This window comes from Heterodontus francisci, chromosome 2 (genome assembly GCF_036365525.1).
Source record: "Heterodontus francisci isolate sHetFra1 chromosome 2, sHetFra1.hap1, whole genome shotgun sequence".
Taxonomy (NCBI): domain Eukaryota; kingdom Metazoa; phylum Chordata; class Chondrichthyes; order Heterodontiformes; family Heterodontidae; genus Heterodontus; species Heterodontus francisci.
Genome location: NC_090372.1, coordinates 78,478,771 through 78,491,746, shown reverse-complemented (window position 1 = coordinate 78,491,746; position 12,976 = coordinate 78,478,771). Strand labels below are relative to the sequence as shown.

The 12,976-nt window shown below is 45.4% G+C and overlaps 1 protein-coding gene across 1 annotated transcript in view; it reads left to right on the top strand.

The window, feature by feature from the left end:
- Positions 1–12,976, top strand: part of LOC137379650 (secernin-1-like) — a 152,399-nt gene that overhangs the window by 80,871 nt on the left and 58,552 nt on the right. Inside the window, exons 3-4 of the mRNA XM_068050785.1 lie at positions 4,805–5,007; positions 10,350–10,553. Coding sequence (XP_067906886.1) covers positions 4,805–5,007; positions 10,350–10,553 — 407 coding nt within the window. The remainder of the gene's footprint in view (positions 1–4,804; positions 5,008–10,349; positions 10,554–12,976) is intronic.

Below are 12,976 nucleotides of genomic sequence, written 5' to 3'. Positions count from 1 at the left end.
TGAATTGGTCTATAGGCATGAGGTTAGTGGTCCTCTTAAACTCATTAAGGAGAGATTTTTAGCCCAGGAAGAGGAAACTGCCCTTTGAGATTATGTAAAGTTTCAAGAGAGTCTCTCAAAAGCATGTGAAATGGCCTGAAAACATCTCAAAGTTTCTCAGTAAGTGATGAAAGCCCAAGCGGATAGAACAGCTAAAGTGCACAGTTTGCAGCCTGGAGACAAGGTGATAGTTTTGTTGCCTTTGCCTGGGGAGCCATTGGAAACTAGGTTCTGTGGATCTTACTTCATTAAGAGGAAACTTAGTCAGGTGAACTATTTGGTTAACATCCCAGACAGATGGAAAAGTTAAAGGGTGTGTCACGTGAACATATTGAAAAGATACTATGACCGTGAACCTCGTCAGCCAGTAAATGTATGCCAAATGACAGAAGAGGAGGTTAAGGTTAATGTTAATTTGAGGAACTGGAGGAAGGGGCAGAGACTGAGAACTCTCAGATTGAACTCCCTCCAGTGAAACTGGCAAACACAGAAGTGTTAGAAAGTTTGATTCAGTTATACACTGTCTCTCTCAGCAACATAAAAGGGACATAGCTGAGCTGAGCTGCTAAGAGTTTAAAGCAGTATGTACAGATACGCCAGGTCGACCTCCTCTGACTATAAAGGGGGTTGATGTAGGGGAAGCCACACCCTTTAAACAGAACCCTTATCGATTTAATCCTGATAACTAGGCTCAGGTTAGAGAAGAGGTTCAATATGTGCTAAAGAACAATATAATTGAACATAGTCAAAGTAGCTGGAATTCACCAGTGATGCTGTTACCAAGACCAGATGGGTCCAAAAGATTTTGTATTGGTTATCGGAAAGTCAATGCAGTAACTAAAACAGATTCTTATCCAATCCCACGACTTGAGTATTGTATTGACAGAGTGGGGAATTCAGTCCTTATTAGCTCGATTGATTTGCTGAAAGATTATTTGCAGATCCTCATGACTGACCAAGCTAAAGGAATTTTCGCCTTCATGACCCCAGATGGTCTGTTTCCAATAATAGCCAGCTTTGTCTCCTCCATGAGGGTTAGGACATGCTGGTGTGCCTCTCCCCTCCAGTTAGTTACTGCTGCCTTTGGCTGTTTGTCACCTTCTTCTGCAAGAGGGAGAGTGTTGTGTAGTATGTTTGGGTGATGTGGCTGAAATGGTTGAATCGCTTGCAGTGTCTGCAAACTGTGAGAATGGGGGTGGAGGCTTGCAACATTGCAAAGTGTATGTGAGGATGAGGTGAAGCTATGAATATTAGGTATGAATCCTGATCGATAGAGATTGTTGGTAGATGATTGATGGGAGTGTGGTGCATTGAGCAGTGGCTGAGGCTAGTGGTGCAGTTGGTAGGATATGCCATTTGAAGATACATTCACTGATCTTGTCCACTCGTGTGTGCATTGAACTTCTTCCAGCATGGCATCCAGGTTCTTGAAACTTGACTGCTGGCATTCACCTCTGTGGTTCTCTGTTCCCATTGCCTTATCATCTGTCTGTAGGCATCTGTCTGTAGGGCCTCCTCCCCTGAGAATACAGGATATCTCTCCTTTCCACTGAGAGCTCCAGTGCAGCATCTGACAACCTGGGTGCACACTCTTTTCTGTGGTGAGCTATTACTCTTTGTTGCACAGGATGATGCCAGTGCCTTAAGCAGCCACAAGGCACCTTCCCGTTCAGAGATGCAGGGTAGCTTTAAGCAGTGTAGGCTAGCTTTAAGTAGCAGGAGCCAATGAAGAGCTTGGTTAGTGCTGGCTGCATGTAGCAATCATTATAATGAGCAGGCAACACAAGGGGCTGGATTTCATAAACTCGCCACTGATCTTGCACGTCGCAGACCACCGCGATATTCAGCGCGGCGGCTCATTTAAATGGCTGGTGGACTGCCCACCTGGTGAGGTGGAGGGGCTGGGCTGTCCGTCCCCAGCAATGGTCTCAGGCGTCATTACGCAGGCGTGATGCCATTTTTAAAGGGCTTTGAGCCCTTTATCTCAGTTTACATATTTAAAGGAATAGTAATTTAAAATAGTTTTGAAAAAATAAATGTTTCTAGCCCCTCTCTCCCCCCCCCCCCAATAACCATAGAATTCATTCCTTGCCCTCTTCCCCCCCCCCCAAAATATTACCTTGTGCACCTGACCTTCCCACCCCCCCCCCCACCCACCAAAGTTCGTAAACTATGCACCTTCCCACCATCCTCTACACCAATTGGATGAGTTTGACCCTGCTCCCCACCCCGCAATGAAATACTTACCTGCTCCTCCTCCCCACCAGTGTCCTGCATCAGATCTCCGGACGGGAATCCGAAGGCGCAGGAGTGCTGACTACCAGCAGTAATATCACACCGGAGCAGATGGTGGGAGCGGGTAATTAATTAATTAATTAATTAAAATATTTACATTTTGCTCCTGTTGCCGAGCAGCGGGAAACCGCCATGAAGCCTAGCCGCCGCCTGCATATTGGGCCGGGCCTTCCTGTTGTCAAGGCTCATTGCAGGCCTCTCCTGGAGGCATTTTCCGGCCCCCCCCCCCCCACTCCCCTGCCACGACCCCCGTGTGGGGGGGGGGGTGCGGTAAAATTCTGCCTAAGGATGGCATGCTGCCTGCATTACATTGAATGGAGTCGGGGCAATCGCATATCATGACACCAAGATCCCGACGGCCATTTTGTGGAGGCTATCCAATTTAGCTCCCTACGTCTCTCTGACTGCCCTCTCGGTCTCCTTTTAAAGGCTGAAAGGTTCAAAGTTTCTGATCTTTTCCTATAATTCAGTGCTCCGATACAATTAATCAGTTTTCTAACTCTTCTCTGCAATGCCTCTGGGGCTGGAATTTTTCCCTTATAGCTCATCTGTTGATGAACATCCTTGTAATGATTGGCAATGCCTCACAAGTTTTCTTTCTTCTCTTTCTCGGTACTCCATGAAAATATCACCCATCTGAATATTTTTGAGTGCTTTTTAGCTTGAATAGGATTTTCAGTTCATTTATATTAAAGTCATTAATCCTACTTCAGTGATCACTATTTAGGGTGGCATATTGCTTATGTATTCTGTAGTGAATATTTGGATGAAATAATCATTCAGTATATATTGACAAGTGTCTGCATAATTAAACATGCAAGAAAGGATTGTGAAATGAGGGAATTACCCTTGAGAAAGGTATCGAAGTTGCACAGAGTACTTCCCTTCCAAAACTATAGTGACAACAGCAAGCTTGTTCCACTTTGAACCTGCTTACCTCAAATTCACTGGGCTGGATTTTGTTTTCTGGTGGCTGGCATGCATGGGTCGTGTGCCGCCACGTTGCCGTGATCTTGAGCCGGCGGGTCATTACCATATGCAGTGCTACCGCCACCCACTCCTCCCCAATCATGTGGCGGGGGCAGCGTCAACTGTCTCTGGGCAGGTGCTGGCGGCGTTTGTAAAGGGCTGCCAGCCCTGCGTAGAGAATGCAGAGGTTTCCCCCACACCCCACTACACTAAAAATACATATTTTCCCCTTCTCCCCCCCCCTCCAATTTCACTAACAATGCAGAGTTGTCCCCTTCGCCCCACAACTGCACTAAGTGCAGAGTTGACCCCTTTCTCCCCTCCCCAACTGCACAAGGTGCAGAGTTCACCTTTTCCCCCTCCCCCACGATGCTAAAATTGCAGAGTTTACCCCCATCCCCACTACACTGCAAATGCTGAGTTTCCGCCTTCGCCACCTCGGTGACGCCAGCTTTCCCTGGACGGTTAAATGAAGGCACGTGAGTGCCACCCATCGCACTGAAGATCCGGAACCGAAGGTAAGATTGCGGGGAATTCCATTTAAATGAATGCAGAAAGTTAATTTAAATGTTTAAACCACGCTCCCATTACAGAGCTGCGGAGGGGCCGCCACGGAGCTACTTGCAGAGCAGGGTCGGGTTCCGTGGCGGGCCACTGCTGCTCTGATCTTCCAGCATCCCCCCTGCCGCCACAGAGCCCAACATCGGGAGGTGAACAAAATCCAGCCCACTATCTCTGACATGCACACGACTTATCACATTTTAAATGAAGCAAAACCGTCTCGAGGGAGCATGCCAACAGGCCTGCTGGTTGTCATTGGGCACTGTGCATCTCTTTCCTCAATGAATGTCTGCGAGAGAATGATGTAACCCTCATTGCTTTACCCTTCGCTGTTATTTAATTCCCTTATTCCTAGCACAAGCTTCATCCAATCAATTTGCAGGTTCTGTAAAATTTATCCACCATTGTCTTGTGCAACAAACTGAAAAATAAAAACGTAACATGTTGAATAAACTTGAATTCTCAACAGAAAGATGTCAAGTTCCTGGTTGCTATCCTGATATCAGGTTCTTTAATTGGATAAATATATATTAAGTCACAGATTATTGTATAATGCCTGTTTGTTGCGTTAAAATATTTCATGAACTTTTGATGTCTATTATTTATTTATGAAACAAATGAATGTTTTAACTTGTGCAAAATATGGAAACTGGATGACAAATTAGATTAGCATACAGCTCCTACACTGAGTAGGAAAATATCTAAAGTCTCTGACACACTAAATGTTATTTACAGGCAGGTTTGTGTTTTGTTTTATGAAGCAGTAGTTTCAAGGCCTGCTTTTGTTATCATACTATTGAGAACAGCAAATTATAAAAATAGCACTTCTGTAATTTATGTCTTCACTGAATGAAAGCCAGTCCTAGGAAGAATGTGTTGCAATAGTCCTTACCAAACATCAACCCTGTTCTTTCTTTGCATATTTGGATTTTTCTCACAGGCTTGGTTTGGAAAGAGGAGCTACAGCAAAAGAGTCCTTAGATGTCATAGTGTCCCTTTTAGAAGAGTACGGACAAGGTGGTAATAATTTTGAAGATGGAGAGACACTCCACACATTCCACAGTATGTTTCTCATTGTGGACAGAACAGAAGCCTGGGTTTTGGAAACTGTTGATAAATATTGGGCTGCTGAGAAAATCACAGGTTGGTATTTTTCATATGGATTAAAGCTGTAAAGACTAGTGACAGTGGTGTGAGCTGTGTAGCTTCAGTTTCCATTCACCATTGAATACTTGGCAGACATGTTGACCAGAACAAATCCATAAGAGATGGTCCAATCATGACATTTCAATTCAATATAGGTTGGCATAGTAGACCACAACAGTACTACAAAGCAAAACAGTATTTCCTAAATTGGCCAGTTGTTGAGTGGATAGTGCAACTTAATAGCATAATGCTCAGTACCCTAAACAAGTACAGCATTCATACTGTGTGATCAATTCCATTCTTTCATCAAAACAATTATCTTCTGAGTTGCAGAATTGTAAGCACATGGCCCCTTCCCTAAATTTCTGCCTTGTATCTTTGATCAGTTTTGTCTTATATCAAAGAGGGCTATAATAAAATGACAACACGCATGCACGGAAAACAGACACATTACACAGATTGTGGAATGTTTTTATTAGTACTGGCAGTTGGAAACCAAGCCAAAGCAGTATGTCCCTCAAATGGCATTTTCATTGTTTGAGTACATCAAGGTACCAGTAGTTGTCAGATAAATGTGATTGATTGAAATTATGTTATCTTTCCTTTAGCATTAATGGCACCATCATTTTAAAGCTTTCATTAACAGGTTTAGTGATGTGATCTGTTAGAAATGATGGTCCTGTTGCAGTGTAAGTAGTTATCTTGAGGTGTACTTACACTACAACTTGAACATCAGCTTGAAGTAATTTTTACATTGTGCCAATGCTGAAGTAATACATATCTGGAATCCGGATCCTGGCAGAAGGAATTTGATAGCAAATGGAGTGCAATTCTAGCCCAGTATCAAAGTTGGCATAAAAGTACCCTGGTGGTCTGATGCCGGGCTGAAACCTGAACTACATCTACCTGTCTCAGCCCATTGGCTGCAGTCTAAATGCTCCTTGCGTTTCCAGACTAAGTTATGATTCACTATTAGTAACATGATTTATAAAGTTGGATGTAGGGGGAGGAGGTGGCGTAGTGGTATTGTCGTTGGACTAGTAACCCAGAGACCCAGGGTATTGCTCTGGGGACATGGGTTCAAATCCCGCCACAGCAGAAGGTGGAATTTAAATTCAATTAATAAAATCTGGAATTAAAAGCTAGTCTAATGATGGCCATGAAACCATTGTCGATTGTTGTAAAAACCCATCTGGTTCACTCATGTCCTTTAGGGAAGGAAATCTGCTGTCCTTACCTTGTCTGGCCTACATGTGACTCCAGACCCACAGCAATGAGGTTGACTCTTACATGCCCTCTGAAATGGCCTAGCAAGCCACTCAGTTGTATCTAACCGCTACGAAGTCAATAAAAATGAATGAAACCGGATGGACCACCCGGCATAGACCGAGTCACCGGAAACGACAGCGGCAAACCCAGCCCTGTCGGCCCTGCAAAGTCCTCCATACTAACATCTGGGGGCTTGTGCCAAAGTTGGGAGAGCTGTCCACAGACTAGTCAAGCAATAGCTTGACATAGTCATACTCACGGAATCATACCTTACAGACAATGCCCCAGACACTGCCATCACCATCCCAGGGTATGTCCTGTCCCACCGGCAGGATAGACCCAGCAGAGGTGGCGGCACAGTGGTATACAGTAGGGAGGGAGTTGCCCTGGGAGTCCTCAACATCGACTCTGGACCCCATGAAATCTCATGACCAGATCAAACATGGACAAGGAAACCTCCTGCTGATTACCACGTACTGCCTTCCCTCAGCTGCAGAGTCAGTACTCCTCCATGTTGAACACCACTTGGAGGAAGCACTGAGGGTGGCGAGGGCACAAAATGTACTCTGGGTGGGGGCTTCAATGTCCATCACCAAGAGTGATTCGGTAGCACCACTACTGACCGAGCTGGCCGAGTCCTAAAAGACATATCTGCTAGACTGGGTATGCGGCAGGTGGTGAGGGAACCAACAAGAGGGGAAAACATACTTGACCTTGTCCTCACCAATCTGCCTGCCGCAGATGCATCTGTCCATGACGGTATTGGTAGGAGTGACCTTGTGGAGACGAAGACCTGCCTTCAGATTCAGGATACCCTCCATCGTGTTGTGTGGCACTACCACCGTGCTAAATGGGATAGATTTCGAACAGATCTAGCAGTGCAAAACTGGGCATCCATGAGGCGCTGTGGGCCATCAGCAGCAGCAGAATTGTACTCAACCACAATCTGTAACCTCATGGCCCGGCATATCCCCCACTCTACCTTTACCATCAAGCCAGGAGACCAACCCTGGTTCAAAGAAGAGTGCAGGAGGGCATGCCAGGAGCAGCACTAGGCATACCTCAAAATGAGGTGTCAACCTGGTGAAGCTACAACACAGGACTATCTACGTGCCAAACTGCGTAAGCAGCATGCAATCTAAGCTCTGCAGACCTGCCACATCCAGCCGTGAATGGTGGTGGACAACTAAGCAACTAACTGGAGGAGGTGCCTCCACAAATATCCCCATCCTCAATGATGGGGGAGCCCAGCACATCAGTGCAAAAGATAAGACTGAAGCATTTGCAACAATCTTCAGCCAGAAGTGCCGAGTTGATGATCTACCTTGGCCTCCTCCTGAAGTCCCCAGCATCACAGATGCCAGACTTCAGCCAATTCGATTCACTCCGCGTGATATCAAGAAATGACTGAAGGCACTGGATACTGCAAAAGCTATGGGCCCTGACAATATTCCGGCAATAGTACTGAAGACCTGTGCTCCAGAACTTGCCGCGCCCCTAGCCAAGCTGTTCCAGTACAGCTACAAACTGGCATCGACCCTGCAATGTGGAAAATTGCCCAGGTATGTCCTGTACACAAAAAGCAGGACAAGTCCAACCCGGCCAATTACGGCCCCATCAGCCTACTCTCAATCATTAGTAAAGTGATGGAAGGTGTCATCAACAGTGCCATCAAGTGGCACTTGCTTAGCAATAACCTGCTCAGTGACGCTCAGTTTGAGTTCCGCCAGGGCCACGCAGCTCCTGACCTCATTACAGCCTTGGTTCAAACATGGACAAAAGAGCTGACTTCAAGAGGTGAGGTGAGAGTGACTGCCCTTGACATCAAGGAACCCTAGCAAAACTGAGGTCAATGGGAATCAGGGGGAAAACCCTCTGCTGGCTGGAGTCATACCTAGTGCAAAGAAAGATGGTTGTGGTTGTTGGAGGTCAATCATCTGAGCTCCAGGGCATCACTGCAGGAGTTCCTCAGGGTAGTGTCCTAGGCCCAACCATCTTCAGCTGCTTCATCAATCAATGACCTTCCTTCAATCATAAGGTCAGAAGTGGGGATGTTCGCTGATGTTTGCACAATGTTCAGCACCATTCGTGACTCCTCGGATACTGAAGCAGTCCGTGTAGAAATGCAGCAAGACCTGGACAATATCCAGGCTTGGGCTGATAAGTGGCAAGTAACATTCGCGCCACACAAGTGCCAGGCAATGACCATCTCCAACAAGAGAGAATCTAACCATCTCCCCTTGACATTCAATGGCATTACCATCGCTGAATCCCCCACTATCAACATCCTCGTGGCTACCATTGACCAGAAACTGAACTGGAGTAGCCATATAAATACTGTGGCTACAAGAGCTGGTCAGAGGCTAGGAATCCTGCGGCGAGTAACTCACCTCCTGACTCCCCAAAGCCTGTCCACCATCTACAAGGCACAAGTCAGGAGTGTGATGGAATACTCTCCACTTGCCTGGATGGGTGCAGCTCCAACAACACTCAAGAAGCTCGACCCCATCCAGGACAAAGCAGCCCACTTGATTGGCACCCCATCTACAAACATTCATTCCCTCAACCACTGACGCACAGTGGCAGCAGTGTGTACCATCTACAAGATGCACTGCAGCAATGCACCAAGGCTCCTTAGACAGCACCTTCCAAACCCGCGACCTCAACCAACTAGAAGGACAAGGGCAGCAAATGCATGGGAACACCACCACCTGCAAGTTCCCCTCCAAGTCACACACCATCCTGACTTGGAACTATATCACCGTTCCTTCACTCTCGCTGGGTCAAAATCCTGGAACTCCCTTCCTAACAGCACTGTGGGTGTACCTACCCTAAATGGACTGCAGCGGTTCAAGAAGGCAGCTCACCACCACCTTCTCAAGGGCAATTAGGGATGGGCAATAAATGCTGGCCTCGCCAGCGACGCCCACATCCCATGAATGAATAAAAGAAAATGTAGTTATTTCCACAAATATTTGGCCAATTTTTTCCTCGAGTTGCTAAAGATTTTGCTTATGAAATTGATATGTAAGCCATGTTGATATTTATTTCCAGCAGAGGTTGGTAAATAGCAATCAGCAGTAGGAGCTCTGCCTCTTTTCATTTTCCTCCTTAAACGTGAGGTACCATCTGACTGTGGAACCAAAATCATTGTACCCAGATTTAAGGTAATTGGCAAAAACAGAAGGGAGTTGAGGCGATTTTATTTTAAACACACTGTGTTGTAATGATCTGGAATGCACTGCCTGAAAGAGTGGTGGTAACTTGATTCAGTAGCAATTTCATAAGGGATTTGAATATATATTTGCTGAGGAAAAATTTGCAGGGCTATGGGAAAAGAGCAGGGGAGTGGGACTAATTGGTTCGCCCTTCAAGAGCCAGCACTGATAAGTGGGTGAATGACCTCCTTCTGTGGTCTATGATTACATTAGAGCATAAGAAATTGGAGCAGGGGTAGGCCATAAGGCCCCTCAAGCCTGCTCCACCTTTTCAGAAGATTATGGCTGATCCTTGACCTCACTCTACTTTCTGTCCAATCCCCATGCCCCTTGATTCCCTTAGAGTCCAAAAGTCTATCGATCCTTGAATATACTCAACAATTGAGCATCCATAACCCTCGGGCGTATAGAATTCCAAAAATTCGCAACCCTCTGAGTGAAGAAATTAGTCTTCATCTCAGTCCAAATTTCCTGACCCCTATCCTGAGAATATGCTTCCTAGTTCTAGACTCTCCCACCAGGGGAAACAGCCTCTCAGCATCTATCCTGTCAAGCCCTCTCAGAATCTTGTATGTTTCAATGAGGTCACCTCTCATTCTTCTAAACTCTGGAGGGTATGGACCCATTCCATTCAATCTCTGCTCATTGGACAACCAACTCATCCTAGGAATCAATCTAGTCAACCTTTGTTGCACCCCCTCTAAGGTAAGTATATCGTTCCTTAGGAGCAGACAATTTAAACCAATACCTTAAAAATGCACAATATGTGCTAACTGTTCTCGTTACAAGAACCAGTCATTAAAATAAAGTTGTTTTAAAATTAATTCATGCAAATGTCTGTTTTGTTCATAGAGGGCTTGAGGAGCATTTGTGACCAATTGTCTATAACTACCAACATTGATGCAGAACACCCTGAGCTTAGAAGTTATGCCCAGAGTCAAGGCTGGTGGGATGGAGAAGAAGAATTCAACTTTAGTGCAGTGTTCTCACCACCAGGTGCACATGAGGCTTTGGGTCACCACTGTACTGGCAAAGAACATCTACAGAAACAAGCAGGTGGGTGAGAGCCTTGGGAATGGGGCTTGTAGGATTGGGAACTATTTCTTTAGTGTAGTATGCTTTATATTCCAATGGGTACTAAAGACTAACAAGTAGTAGCTGAGTTGTGGATTGTTAGAGAAGACACAGCTGGGTTGTGAATCATTTAAGAAAGCAATAGAGTGTCGAGAGATGGTTAACTTATGAGTGTCATGGCACAACTAAATTACATTGATGGAAAGTACCCCATGAGTCTGTGGGCTAATTGCAGCAGCACATAACTTCTAGCCTATCAATCCACAATTGAATCATAAAATTGTGGAATTATGGAAGTAGCAGCAGATTATGAATTATTTACTGAATACTAATAATTTTGTAAATTCCCCTGCAAAACATTATTACAGACAGATGGTAAGTGGTGTGGGTGGCTTCCACTTTTCCCCTCCCGACTGACTGCAGATACTGTTTTGTTAAAATGGTGTGTCAGTCCCTGAGTGTTTTTCAGATCAAATAAACAAACAAATGACATGTTTTCTCAGAGAGTAAAGAAAAGAAAGATAACTATTTTTAAACAATTCCAGAAATGGCCACAACCTCACCCATACATGCATTCACACACACACATGCATACACAAGAATAGATAGATAGAGACAAAAGGTTAGAATGCAATTAAAGTCCAAATTACTGTACAAGAGTTTATTGCTTAAAAAAACCTTCAGAGTTTCTTTCGGGAGGAAATTTTATAATGGTGTTGCAGGCCTAAATATTTCTTGTCTTGGAGTTGCTGAAGTGTTGTTTTCTGTGGCTAGAATTCAGCCCCAAGTTGGTGGTGTGAATCCTGGTTTACTTTCAAAGATGGAGAGTCACAAAGTCACCTTACAATTTCTCTGCTGCAGTGGTTGTTCAAGTTGTTATTCAGCAGAGTTTTTTTGCTTAGCTTGACCGTATCTCACAGGGGGGAATTTTATGCTCTCACCTGTGGTGGGTTTGGAGATGAGGAGAGCATAACATCGGGTGGGATGGTGGCGGTTCCCGCCGCTGCAAAAATTTAGTCTGGCTCAGGAAAGCCACCACCAATTGAGGCCCTTAACTGAGCAATTAATCCCCAATTAAGGGCCTCATTCTGCTGCCATTGCAATTAGTCGTGCAGCGAGCAGCCATGTTGCATGCTGCATGGGAAGTATCACAGAAAAAACCATGCGGGCAGCTTCCCGGACTAACTGCCTGAACGAGGGACCCAGCATCAGGAAGGGGGGAGGGACCCGCTGAGAGCCATGCCCCGCATTTGCTAGTGACTCCCCTAACCCCCACCCCTCCCCTGTGACCACTACCCCACGAGACCTCTCCCATCTTGACCTCCCTGTGGCCTGGGTCCAGCGCTGCTCCTGGGCCTCTGGTAGATGCTGCACTGGTAGCAGCCACCAGTGGCGCTACCCAGTGGAAGAAGTGGCAGCCTCTGATTGGCCGGCAGCTCTCCAAGAGTGGGAATTCTGGCAACGGGGTCCTTGATCCTGTGGAAGACCCGCCGCTGTCCACTTGAGTGCTGGATTGGCACTAGTCCCATTATTGTAGGTAAGAGCCATTAACGTGAAATGGGCTTCTTTCCATTTCAATGTGTTTTCCCCAAAGCTAATTCAGATACTGTTAATGAGTTTCATCTTTGCAGACGGGCTTGTTTATTGACAGTACAGGAGGGGGTCACCTGACCTCTCCTCCATCTTGTCTGTATCCAAAATGTATCCATTTTCTTGTCGCTCAGTTCAGACAGATGATTTTTGTTTTGTAATTCCTCCAGTTCATTTTGTTTTTCATCACTGCTCCTTCCATGAACTGACACCTCCCCACAAAAAGGGAAAAATGAAATTCCTGAGCATTCCTTTTTTTGTTGTTTCTTGTTTTGTTTTGGTTTAGAAAGCAAGACAGTGTTACAACCAGGTGAGAAAGGGGTCTACGGCTCCCCTCTCAGCCTTTTACTGGTTTGGCTGTAACAGAGTTTAATTTTTAAAGCACCGTGTTTTAGCTTCCCTCTCAGTGAGTCCTTGCTCACTGCTCTCTAATTGTAATTGCAAAGAAATCAACCAGACAGGTTTTCTCAGATTTAAACAAGAAAGGTGTAAGTTTATTAACCTTAAAACTCTAATTCAGTTAAAACTACTAAAAATACGTGACATGACCACGCTAGCATGTATACGCGATAAACACACATGTAAATAGCGACAGAGGAGGAGGAAAAAGCAAAGGGGGAAAAGGTTTGAAGCAGTAGCTGGAGTTCAGTTACTGGCTTTGGGTTTGATGTAAAGTCTTTGATTGAAGTTAAATCTTGCCGTTCTCGTTGGGGCCCAGTGTACACTTTCAAACTTGTTTCACTGGTCTTCTATTTTGAGAATTAAGTTACTTCTTTGGGTCCCTGGAACTTTGTATGTGTGTGTGAGAGAGAGAG